This window comes from Colius striatus, chromosome 2, assembly GCF_028858725.1.
Source record: "Colius striatus isolate bColStr4 chromosome 2, bColStr4.1.hap1, whole genome shotgun sequence".
NCBI classification, from domain to species: Eukaryota; Metazoa; Chordata; class Aves; order Coliiformes; family Coliidae; genus Colius; species Colius striatus.
The window spans coordinates 90,104,627-90,117,653 of NC_084760.1; the positions used below are offsets into that span (position 1 = coordinate 90,104,627).

Here is a 13,027-nt window from a genome sequence, read left to right on the forward strand (position 1 = left end):
AACCATCAAAAAGTTACAGTAAAGAAAATAAAACTAAACAGTATAAAAATTACAATTTTTTCTTGAAACTAATAATAGATTGAATAAAGTATAGAAGAAAAGATTGTTCAGAAACATACCTAATATTCACAACAAACACACTTAGAGGTCCACTGGTAATTAGAATACTATGAACTTTATGACTTGGACAACCACTCCTTAATGAGCATGGAGTGCAAAAAATGGCACTTATCTATAAAATGACAGGATTATTTTTTCCCCAACTGTCTATAGCTTGTTTCTTGTATAAGGAATGCTTCTCATCATTTTAACTACCTAGTTCTCAGATGCAGTACAATAGTGCAGTCTGGTTTTAAAAGGCAATCTGAAAATTAAATTAAGGCACCTTTAAAATATTTTTAACTTTTTTTTTTTTGTCATTTTCTTAACACAAATGAATCAGAGCGAGCACTTACAATTCACATTTAAATGTAGCCACAGTTTTTACTAGCAAGACATTCATTCAATGTGTATCTATTTCACGATTAAACTAAGGAGAACAGTCTTACTGTTATCAATATTCTCTAAGTAAATTGTAGTTATAGCATGTACAAATAGAGATCACCTGCCAGACTTACATTTGGCCAGTTAATGACTTGTGTTCTAACATAATAGGGGTGATCTTATTAACATTTATAAATACCTAAAAGGTGGGTGTCAGGAGGTTGGGACATCCCTTTTTTCTATTGTAGCTAGGGGTAACACAAAAAGTTCCACTTAAACATAAGAAAAAACTATTTCACTGTTCAGGTGAGGGAGCCCTGGCACAGGCTGCCCAGAGGGGTTGTGGAGTCTCCTTCCCTGGAGGTCTTCAAGACCTGCCTGGACATGTTCCTGTGCGACCTGATCTAGGTGAACCTGCTTCTGAGGGGTGGGGGTGGACTAGATGATCTCTAAAGGTCCCTTCCAACCCCCACCATTCTATGATTCTATGAACTCCAGAAAATAATTAAAAGTAGTAGACCCATGCAACCAATAGTTACACGCTATGGGTCTTCCCAAATTTAATGAGAATTTTATAGGATGTCAAAATTGTTTTAATTACATTGCACTATCAGTCCCAATTCTTGTCCTTGCCTAAAAATTCCACCCCATCATATGCCAGTAACACCTATATTGTTTGATGATATAACTTTATTCACAATTCGTTACCAATCTGTAAATTAGAAATAAAGTTCAGAAGCTCAGAAAATTCTGAAAATACAGCTCTTAAATATGGAATACATATATAAAACTTAAAATTAATTCAAAACAACTTTCATGTGAGAAAGACGAATTAATTTATCATTACATGCCAGCTAAGCAGACATTTCTCACACTCTGAATGGATATTGCCAGTATGTAAGATGTAGGTTAACACATTTCTCAGCATGGAAATTTCCACTGTTTTTTGAATCTTTTAAAGAAGTAAACTGTACATCTTCAGTTAGCTACTCTGCTATGTGAGACAATATATTTAAAGAAAATCACTCAAACTCATTCTAATATAGCAAATTTGACTACTTATAGAATAAAATGTTCAGAAATGTGATAACGGTTACCCCAAAGAAAACTTTTCGTTATGATTAAGACAAAGTGTGCTTATATTTAAAATGCTCTTTTATAGAATCATAGAATGGTAGGGGTTGGAAGGGACCTTTAGAGATCATCTAGTCTAACCCCCCTGCAGAAGCAGGTTCACCTAGATCAGGTCACATAGGAACATATCCGGGCAGGTCTTGAAGACCTCCAAGGAAGGAGACTCCACAACCCCCCTGGGCAGCCTGTGCCACTGCTCTGTCACTCTCACAGTGAAATAGTTTCTTCTTATGTTCAAGTGGAACTTTTTGTGTTCCAGCTTCATCCCATTACCCCTTGTCCCGTTGCTAGCTACAACAGAAAAAAAGGGATGTCCCAACCTCCTGACATTCACCCTATAGTTATTTGTAAATGTTAATAAGATCTCCCCTCAGTCTCCTCTTCTCTAGACTAAACAGCCCCAGCTCCTGCAGCCTTTCCTCATATGAAAGATGTTCCAGTCCCCTGATCATCATCAGATGATGATCATCATAGAATCGTGTTTCTTCTACTAAGATATGTGTTTCAAAATAATAAGAGTTAAATGTGACTCATATAGAGCCCTCTGTTTACATATTGTCAGGCAGCTTTCTGTAACATGTCAGAAGTTCACAATTTACAGCTAAAACTGTACTGTTTAAAGCACTCTGGTAATTTTGGCTAAGTAATATAACTTTGTGAGATTCAGCTTGCTCTGTAGTTCAAAATAACCATGAGGGGACAGGAAAGCATAGATACTGATTTAAACTATGACTTATTGGAGCTACAAGTGTTCCTGCTGGATGATCCTAGGATGAACTCTTCAAAGATTCTATAGATCTTATTACCCTTTGAAGTTTCAAATCTCTTGAAATTTGTAAATGTACTAGTGATTTGGTGCAGATCTAATGAAATTAGCTGAGTTGAATCAATTTTTGCTAACTTAAAAAAAATACTGTGGAATTTCACTGCATTGATGATATATTCAGCTACTTTTACTGAAATTAAATCAGACCAATTTTCACATTTTATAGTTCTTGGACAGTATGTTCTGTTTATTTCTTGCTACCATTTGCAAAAAAAAGGTACCAATCCTTGTCTGAAGAGAAGCTTAAGAAATAGGTGCCATGTTGCTAATGAAATACGAAACATGCATGCATATTCCTTCAACCACAATTCTAGGTTTAGACCTCCTAGGGAATTTTGAAACGCACTGCTGTTAATACATTTACATACAAGAAACTATGAAATCATACCTTCTTTGCTTATAATTTCTAAAAATATTAGCACACTACCTTTGGAGTAGAGGTAGTTAAATTCCTTCATACATCTCAAGTAAAGTGATCTTGATCAAAGCAGTTCTTACCTGGCTATGTTCCTTCCTAGCCCCAGGGCTAAACCAGTGGCTGTGGGAGAAAAAGAAAAGACAGGTTTAACAATATAACTAACAAAGCACATGCTGTCATATGACCAGTCTGTGCGTGCTTTTGGGTATTTTATTGTCTGCCAGGAAAATACAGCCTTTGGCTATGCTTTATTTTAATGGGATATTTTTATTGAAGTCTCTAACTCTGTAACAGTTCTGAAAGAATGCACCACAAATTTCACCCCTGAGCAGCTATTGGCTTTATAGGCAATTATATTTTGTCAAACAAGCTAAAAGAATATATAAATGATAGTATTTTAATATACTATAATATGTGCGCTATAAATAAAATTAATTCCCTATTTAGTACTGAAGTGTTACTTATTAATGATTACACCTGAAAAGATTTTTAAGGTACTGTAGACTACCTGGTAGTTGCTAATGTGTAATTTCACCAACTGAGGTCTGAGTTTTAATGTAAAGTGAAATCCAAAGCCTGCAAATTCAGTGGTTTCCTATCTCCATACAATTGCACAATTTTGACTACTGGCAGCATTATTTCATGGAGGTGAAAATTTGGTCTAAGCTGTTGACATGCAGAGACAAGAAGTTAGAACATGACTTTTCCCTCAATAGCAGTAAAAGCGTATTAATACTGATTCACATATACACTGTGATCACACAGAACCGAAATAACATCTGAATGTATCTGTACTAAACATACAAACGTGAGCAAATCTTGACACTTGTAAAATGAAAAGAAGGAAAAAGCAAAACAAGGAGGACCTGAAATAGTATATAGTACCTACATATTACTCATCTAAGTAAGCAATAGGTTTTGGGCAAAGAATAAAGTAATTCCATTCATTATAATGTTGCACAAAACCGCATTGCATTCTGTGCTATTATGCTTGTAAGTTCCTCTAGAAGTGTAATTATAAGCTTAACCCAGTCACGCTTTTTATGAAGTAGTTAAATACAATACAGTTCACTCTCATCTTTTTCCCACAGTAGCCACATAATGACACTAAAATTTTTAATTAATATATTGAGAAGCAGCAGATTCCATGTAATTGACTGGTCTAAATTACTTTTTTTTTTTTTTTTCTTACAAATCCAAAAGTTTTGTGGCTTTCTGTCACTCCCTTTGTGTTTGCTGATTAGCAGTAAACTCTTATTCTTGTATACAAGATCAGCTGTCACCATAATCTGCTTACTCCCTTCTCTATTTCTAAGATGAAGAAAAAGCTGTTGAAAATGAAAAAAGAATGACAGCAATAAACCTAACTGTATACCTTCAGATAAAGGAGACATTTACATATGTTGTACACAAAATGTTCATCAACTGCACCACTGAAACAGTTCTAGGGTTGTTAAATACTGTAACAGGCTGCCCAGGGAGTTGGTGGAGTCACTGTCCCTGAATATATTTAAAAGGTGCTGAAGGAAATAGTGATGGGCTTAGCAGTGTTAGGTTAGATGTTGGACTGATGATCTTAAAAGGTCTTTTCCAATCAAAAAGATTCTATGAAATCAGGAAAACAGGATGGTCTCATACACATACACTTTGATGTTGGCAGCATAAACCAGGTGGTTTGTAGTACATGTGCTTTGGTAAGTTTAGTTTTAAACTGTGACTGCTATATCTGGTAGCAGTCAGAACATACAAATATATCCCCAAATATATTATTTTTTAATCATGTGTGTCTGTGCTTTACATTTCTGATCTAGAAATTATAGGAAAAGTTAATCTTCTTCTTGTAACTATTCAAGAGAGATAACCAAGAAATAATTCTGCTAAATATTGTCAGTTGAACAGAATACAAGTTTACAGTAATAGCACGCTGGAGTAACTAAATGAACTGAATAACATACTCTATTTACATTGTTTAAACAATTAATTCAATGTCTTTTATGGAATTATAACCTTTTTCCTCACACGATATATCATGTTTATGATTTAAATATGTGATATTTGTTTATTTTCATATATCCAAGCTTGGCATTTCTGAATTTCCCTTTGGAGAAAAATAAAGCATATATTTGGTATCTAGCACATTAAGTTTAAGGAAAGCATACACTTAATAAAATCCCAAAGTGCTGAACTTAATGTTTCCTTAAGAAACATTAAACAAATTACAAAGGATTATAAATATTATTATTAAACATCATTACATAACTGAGTTGATGCTCTCATCACATCTTTGTACCATTGTAAAACATTGGGACAAAATGTTGGGACAGAGCTAATACTGTAAAGCAAGCAAAAATAAAAAAATGTATCTCTTGTCACTGATACTCACTCATGGTGAAGAGAATCCTGGGACAAGTGAACTGTTTTCCTGCTACCACCTGGTCCTGGACTTATCTAATGGAAAAAAGTAGAAAAAAAGAAGTATTTTAATAATGGGGAAACATATGCACAAAGTGATTGTTTATTAAGAAAGTGTATCACAAATAGTAAATACAAAACAGATAGTAGAATACAATTGGCAATATCTAGTTTTTAAGTAAAGTCTGAGTGCAGAAAACTACATAAGATTTGCCAAAATCTTTTATGTGCAATTCTGATTGGATGTCAAACATTTACAGATATCAAGGATCTAAGTGACTGTTCAAAAAATTCCATAAAGCACTTCACCTCCAAAAAAAGTTATATGTTTTCAAAATCATATTAAACATATTATCCTTATTTATGGATAATACAACAATACGTTTATAAAAAAAATGCTCCCAATCTTTATATCTCAACATAAAGCTTTTGAAATTCACACTGATTTGGAATAGAAAGCAATAAAAAATATTTTTACCACTGTACTGTAGTCCTTGTCTGCTGCTTTATATATACTAAAACCAAACATACATAATTTTCTCAATTTAATAACGATCTTAAGAATGCACGATAGCACATGCAGAGTTCTGCAGATGATGATATTTGAAGTAGCTCTTTAAACAATTTTTATAATCTGTTTAATTTGACTGCACGTGTAGTTAGGTAAAAGAATAAGAGACCACCTTATGAAACTCATACTTGAAGAATTTCCTGCTGGAAAGAATGGAGGAACAAATTTTCAGTTCCTCAGAGACAGTTTATAGACAACCAGAGGTGGGAATAAAGCCAGATGTTCTGCCAGTTTTGAAAGGGGATCACAAAAATTCAGTGTTAATACATTTATATGGCTAAGGCTTGCCAACAAGTACATAAGCAGAATATTCACAGATATACTACTCTTTACTAAAAGAACAATGCACTCAACTTTTAAAGAAAAAAAACCCCTATTCATCTGGTGTCATGATGAAGCCAGATGGAGCTCCAAGTCTAGTAAACAGTCAAAGGACATTCGATTAATAATTTGAAAGCTCCATGCAGTAAAGTATTTGACTAAAATCTGTTTCTTTGACCTGAAGAATGATGTTACTTGGGGCCAAACTGAGAAACTCTGAAGTGCTGTCACTTTTTGGCTGACCGTAATCAAAAAGAATTGGTAATAGTTTACTACAGAAAAATCTACACAAACATAACAAAACCCTAGTGGAGGAAATTATGGCTGTTACATGGGAGAGTGACACCTATTGCTTTACTTGTATTTGGAACTTACTAGTTTACTAGACTGTATGTATGTACATGTAAGAATATAATGAGGTCTTACATACACACATGATAATAATAAACCAATGTCATAGTTCACCTAATGATAAGAGCAAGAAATATCAATTCCCAGAGACAGACCTAGAAATACGAACAAGTATTTAAATACGTAATTTCTAAATTTTAAGATTAATAGCTAAACTGTTAATTTAACACTACAGGTAAACATGTAGCTCAGCTCTTGAGAGTTACATCCTGCATTAATCTCAAAATGAGGTTTTCATGCTATTCCAGTGGGTATCCCTGGAATATAGTAATCCATTTTCTACACTGTGGCTATAAGAAAAGCCGACTGTGCCTATGTCATGCTTTGTTAGAGGTTCATGATCACATTATCTCATGGTGGACCTGACACTTTTATTCAGTTTACAGTATGTTCTGTGTACAGGCAACTTATTTCCTTTGCCAGGGCTGCTGACAACCTTTTCCACACTATATTAATCTTGTTTACAGACTTTATCTCGGTACAAATATCAGAAAACTGAACTTTTTATCTCAGGGAGAAAATAAACAACATGTTGACAGAAGCAAAAGCTATTTTCTGGACTAAAATTGGTTGTTTACCTGCAGCCATACTTATGGAAACAAGTTTAAGTTTCCAGCTTACTCAAAATACATAATCTGAAATTTAGTAAGAATGGAAATTTCAAGAAAAATCACTTGGTATATTGCCAGTTTTAAAATAATATATAAAGCACAGAAGTATGTTTTCCCACCGATTTATATGAGAATATGAACTTGCTTGGAATATAGCTACAACTGATCACAAAGCACACTGCTCAGGTTTCTCTTACACACCCTACAGAGCTTCCGTTACCGAGCAGTAGAATATTTATAAAACAATGCATACATACAGATCTTTCCATAAAGCTGCGTGCTAATTATTTTAAGGTTCACAATATATTTATGCTAATTAATTCCTGTTTGCAAAACATATCTAGGGTGTGAGAAGCTAAAAAAACCCTCAAACCCTATCACTCATCTTCATCTGCTAAATCTTTGTTAAAGAATCAATCTCACCTGTTCAGATTCTTTATTTGTGAAAACAATGCATACTTATCTAGAATTTGTTTAGGTGATGAAATCACAGCGCAGAAGAAGAAATCTGGGGGTAATACAGGTAGTAGCTTTCCATTGAGTAACTAGGAAGAAGCAGCACTTAAGGTTTACACAATATCACTTTTGCCGTTGCTGTAATGGAATGTATACTAGTGTGCATGTCTGAGTGTGCTCATGTGTACCAGCGAATCGGAATCACTGTGATAGGAATGTTTAGAAGACTCATAGCTCAGACCTGTTTCATACTTAAAGAATTAACAATACTCTTCTTGGGCAATTCTTACACATGGTTAAACATCCTACTTACATATACAAGAATGTTAGTTTTTAATACTTGTATGCTAAATTACCTCTGAGTACACAATATCGCAGAGCTGATACTGCAGAGTTAGCACTAATGAGTATGGCCCTTGATAGGTCACAGAGATCAAGGTGATCAGCTCTGAGTCATCTGAGAAAAGATATTGGAACTGAAGTGGGCTTGTCTTCCTTCTCATCAAATTCTCCTTGCTTATGTTTGAAGTCTTTATGTTACTGTTCCCTCCGGAAACTGAGGGAGAGGGTGGCTTCTCTTTTTTTTTGTAACAAGCACTTGAGCCATGGGTAAGTTAAATGCAATCTGAGAAAGCACAGCTAACAAGTGTTGTAGACTACTGTTGCCACATACTTCACAGGAAAAAGTGCATGAGATTTTTTTTCTAATAGTATAAATACAGTATTTTAAAAATCTTTCTTTTAAATTCTTTGGATGGATAAACTTTTGATAAAAAATGAAATAGCATGCTTTAAACTTCATGTGCAACGTGAACAGAATTTTGTCTTCAAAAGTTCCTTCCTATGAGACATTAAAATGCCTAGGAAATGCCCAATAACCTCTTTCAAGCATTTTTAATAGTCTGTATTTCTAGAAGTTGCACTCTCACAATCAAACACAGAATCATAGAATTACAGAATGGTAGGGGTTGGAAGGGACCTTTAGAGATCATTTAGTCCAACCCCCCTGCAGAAGCAGGTTCACCTAGATCAGGTCGCACAGGAACATATCCAGGTGGGTCTTGAAGACCTTCAAGGAAGGAGACTCCACACCCCCGCTGGGCAGCCTGTGCCACTGCTCTGTTACTCTCACAGTAAAATAGTTTTTTCTTATATTTAAGTGGAACTTTTTGTGTTCCAGCTTCATCCCATTACCCCTTGTCCTGTTGCTAGCTGTAATAGAAAAAAGGGATGTCCCAACCTCCTGACATTCACCCTTTAGATATTTGTAAATGTTAATAAGATCTCCCCTCAGTCTCCTCTTCTCTAGACTAAACAGTCCCAGTTCCCACAGCCTTTCTTCATATGAAAGATGTTCCAGTCCCCTGATCATCTCGGTGGCCCTGTGCTGGACTCTCTCCCTCTTGAGCTGAGGAACCCAGAACTGGACACAGTACTTCAGATCAGGCCTCACCAGGGCAGAGTAGAGGGGAAGGAGAACCTCCCTTGACCTGCTGGCCACACTCTTCTTGATGCATCGTGGCTTTCTTGGCCACGAGGGTACATTGCTGGCTCATATTTAGTTTATTATCAATCAGGACTCCCAGGTCTCTCTCTGCAGAGCTGCTCTTCAGCAGTTCGACTCCCAGTCTGTACTGGTGCATGGGGTTGTTCCTTCCCAGATGCAGGACTCTGCACTTGTCCTCGTTGAACCTCATGAGGTTCCTCTCTGCCCACCTCTCAAAAAAAATTTTTTAGGAACACATCCAGGTGGGTCATGAAGACCTGCAATGAAGGAGACTCCATACCCTCTCTGGGCAGCCTGGGCCAGGGCTCTGTCACCCTCACAGGGAAATATTTTTTTTTTAATTTTTAAATGGAATTTTCTGTGTTCCAGCTTCATCCCATTACCCCTTGTCCTTCTTCAATACACATTAATTGCTCCCTCATATAGAGATCAACTCTACTTCTTTGCCTTGTCAACCTCTCTTGCCTGAACAATCCATAGTCCTCCATAGCTGTGCTCCTGTCATGGGAGTTGTCCCACCATATCTCTGTGACCACAACGATGTCATAGCCCTGGATCTGCACCCAGAAGCAATTAAATAAAGAAACAATTTAATACCCAGGCTCCCACTTAAAGGGAAGCAAGAAGGTCACTGCCCTGATTACATCTTCATTACATAACTTTTTTTACTTCTGTAGAATAAGACAGTAAAGAAATTAGTTCACATCTCTGATCCCAGATCTGAGAACTAACTCATCAAAGACTTAACTTTAAAAATATCCATAGGTTTCCGTTGGCTTCCAAAATTTTGAGGTCATAATTCATTCTGTCTAGTTTCTTTAGGAGACATGTTTGGAAACAGGAATAGTGGCAGCCAGCCAGTGACTGGTGCTTTTCTAAAATGCAAGTTGTGTGACAAATTTAATTGAATGTACATCATTTATCCTAAAGTTTACTTGAATAACATTTGAGATAGATACTTTTGACTTCCTTTACCAGTTACAGCAGATATCTATTGTTTGCTTATACAAACATAATCACACTCTTACTAGAACTTACATAACTTTGGTATATAAAGAGGAATTATTTCTATTCCGCCTAAGAACAGTAGCTTTTGAAAAACTTACTAGATGTAGCACATTACTGGGAATAGCCTCCTAGAGGATAAGGAACAATATCAAACTTCAAAAAGTACAAGAGCAATATCATAGGTCTTCATATAGACCAGCTGTGTTGCAATCTGTACTTTGCCTTAGTTGCATAAAGCAGCAAAGTAAGTAGGAGTATAAAGGGAAACTTTGAGTCTCTTTGCTTGTCATCTTTCTCCCATGCAATGTCTCTCAAACACAACGCATTGCATGGGAGATATTGTAATCTATACTTGATATAATCGTTCTAATATGAATAAAATTTAAAAGTCATCTTTGGAACTCTTAATTTCTTCTGGCTACAACTCTTTTTACTATTGCTTGAATAAGAGAACATGGTGATGGCTGTACACTGTTTACAGAGTCCCTGAAACACAAGTCCTTCAGCTGAAAGTACTCTATATTTTGCCAAGATTGTCTTGTGTCATAAATTATGACCTATACTGATGGACACAGTAAATGCAAAAGTATTCAGTATTACGGGGTTTTCGTCTCAGAACACACAACATTGTATGCTGCTGCCTGAGATACTACATTTGACCAACTTCAGTAGTGATATAAGAAAAGATAAGTGTGATTAAACAGAAAGAAGAGGACCAGAAAGAGAAAGCCTTTCACTCTACAGAAATAATGTTGAGCACAATAGCTGTTATTTCTAAATGCTAATAATATAGAAAGGATCTACCATGATCATCTAGTCCAACAGCCTGACCAATTCAGTCCTGACCACAAGGTAAATGCATGTTAAGAGCACTGCCTCATATACTCAGTGGCTTGAGGTGTCACCCTTTCTGTAGGATGTCTGTTCCAGTGTTGGACCACATTCTTGGTAAAGAAATGCTTCATAATGTCCAGTCGTAATCTTCCTCCCTGGAACAGCTTTGAACCACTCCCAAGCGTCCTATCACTGGATACCACGTAAAAAGATTAGCACCTCCTTCTCCACTTCCTCTCCTCAGGAAGCTGTAGAGAGCAATGAGGTCACCACTTAGCCTCATTTTCTACAATCTAGACAAGCCAAAAGTCCTTAGCTGCACCTTACAGGACATGCTTTCCAGTCCTGTGGCCAGCGGTATTGCCATCTGGATGCATTCAAGGACCTTCACATCATTCTTAAATTGTGGAGTCCATAACTGCACACAGCACTCAAGGCTGAAAACTGAGATAATCTTTTCCTTTGACTGGCTGGTCATACCACTGAGTGTGAGGGGGCAAAACATCTGCAGTCCTGTCCTAGGTTGCTTGAACACTACCATTTGCTTTTTATAAATAAGGGTAAGAGGTGTGTAATAAGACTGGAAACTATATAGAACACTTGAAGAAAAATAACTAATTTAGTGGTTAAATGTATGCATTCACTATTAAAATAAATATAGTGCTATTTTAATTTATATGTACTATAAAGAAGTACTACCACGTGCCAACAAAAAAATAATAAAAATACGTTACATTGTTACTTAACAGTTCTGTTTACCTCTCATTTGAATTATATTTGAATGTTCAGTTACCAAAAAGCTCAAGAGAAATCATTAACACAGAGCTCCCAAGTACAGATGTATTCCATACGCACTATTTTCTTAAAGTAATATAAACTATCTTAAAATGTATACCCAGTTATACCACTTCTCCCCAATTTTTTCCCATGTTATCACACAATCATGTGAGCAAGTACAATTCACAGAATCACAGAAAATACAGACTATGTCTTATTCATAATTGTACCCCAGATGTGTTTTCCATCACTGAAAAAAACAAATTTATTATTGCTTAAGTAATTTTTAAATACTAAAAGTGATATTTTTGTATTTAAAATTGGATTTTATGGCAAAAGCTTCACAGCATATGCAGTGAAAAGGAATTACCAAGCTTGTTTTTTACAGGATGTTAGCTTCTCACTATGATTTGGTGGACTTGGTAGTGCTAAGTTTACAGTTGGACTGGATGATCTTGCAGGTCTTTTCCAATCTAAATGATTCTATGATGTGTTTAAAGAACCCACATAAGCAAATATGGAAGCATTTGACTTGAATGTTTAACTTAGCCATCACAGTGTGTCACATTCCCAGTATTCATAACCAGTAAAATTTCAGCCAAATTTAGCTGAACACTACTTACGCATATGAGGTAACCACTTTTCTAAATTAAAGAATAGGTCTCTCTTTCCACTCTATAAATTAAATACCATTATGAACTGCAGAGTAACACATATAAATATAAAAATATATATTAACTAAATCTATAAAATTCCATAATTAAAGATTTTTTTTTTCTGAAAAGCTTCTTCTGGGTTCACATGTATTTAGTATCTTTCCCTAAAAACACTACATTGATGAATACAATTTGAAAAGTTCAGTAGCAAATCCAGTTTTCTCAGGCAGGAGTTTCTGCTAAAGAAGTTGTCCAAAACAAAATGCAATTAAACTAAAATCCTCGACAATAGGAGTTTGCAGTGGAAATTACAGCATCACAATGGCACTACCATAATTCACAGATCCGTAATTGTCAATTTATAGGAAATGAAATCAACCTTTATCAAGGGAAGAAATAGGAGAAAAACATAACTTATCTATATTTTATGGTGTTAAGAGAAATTTCTTATTATTTTCACCAGCAATTCATTACCTCTTATTTTATATCCCTTCTTCACTAGAAGCGTTGGTGAGCACCTACACTGAACAAAGCTCTGATTTAAAATAAATCTCAAAAAATATAGATAAAAATTCTTTGACTTGGAAAAAGACAGAAAACTA

The 13,027-nt window shown here is 35.5% G+C and overlaps 1 protein-coding gene across 1 annotated transcript in view; it reads right to left on the bottom strand.

Annotated features, from left to right (window-relative positions):
- GPATCH2 (G-patch domain containing 2) overlaps positions 1-13,027 on the bottom strand; it is a 127,918-nt gene that overhangs the window by 37,894 nt on the left and 76,997 nt on the right. Inside the window, exons 6-7 of the mRNA XM_061991443.1 lie at positions 5,245-5,309; positions 2,942-2,981 (exon numbers count right to left, since the gene is read on the bottom strand). Of these exons, the coding sequence (XP_061847427.1) occupies positions 2,942-2,981; positions 5,245-5,309 (105 nt within the window). The remainder of the gene's footprint in view (positions 1-2,941; positions 2,982-5,244; positions 5,310-13,027) is intronic.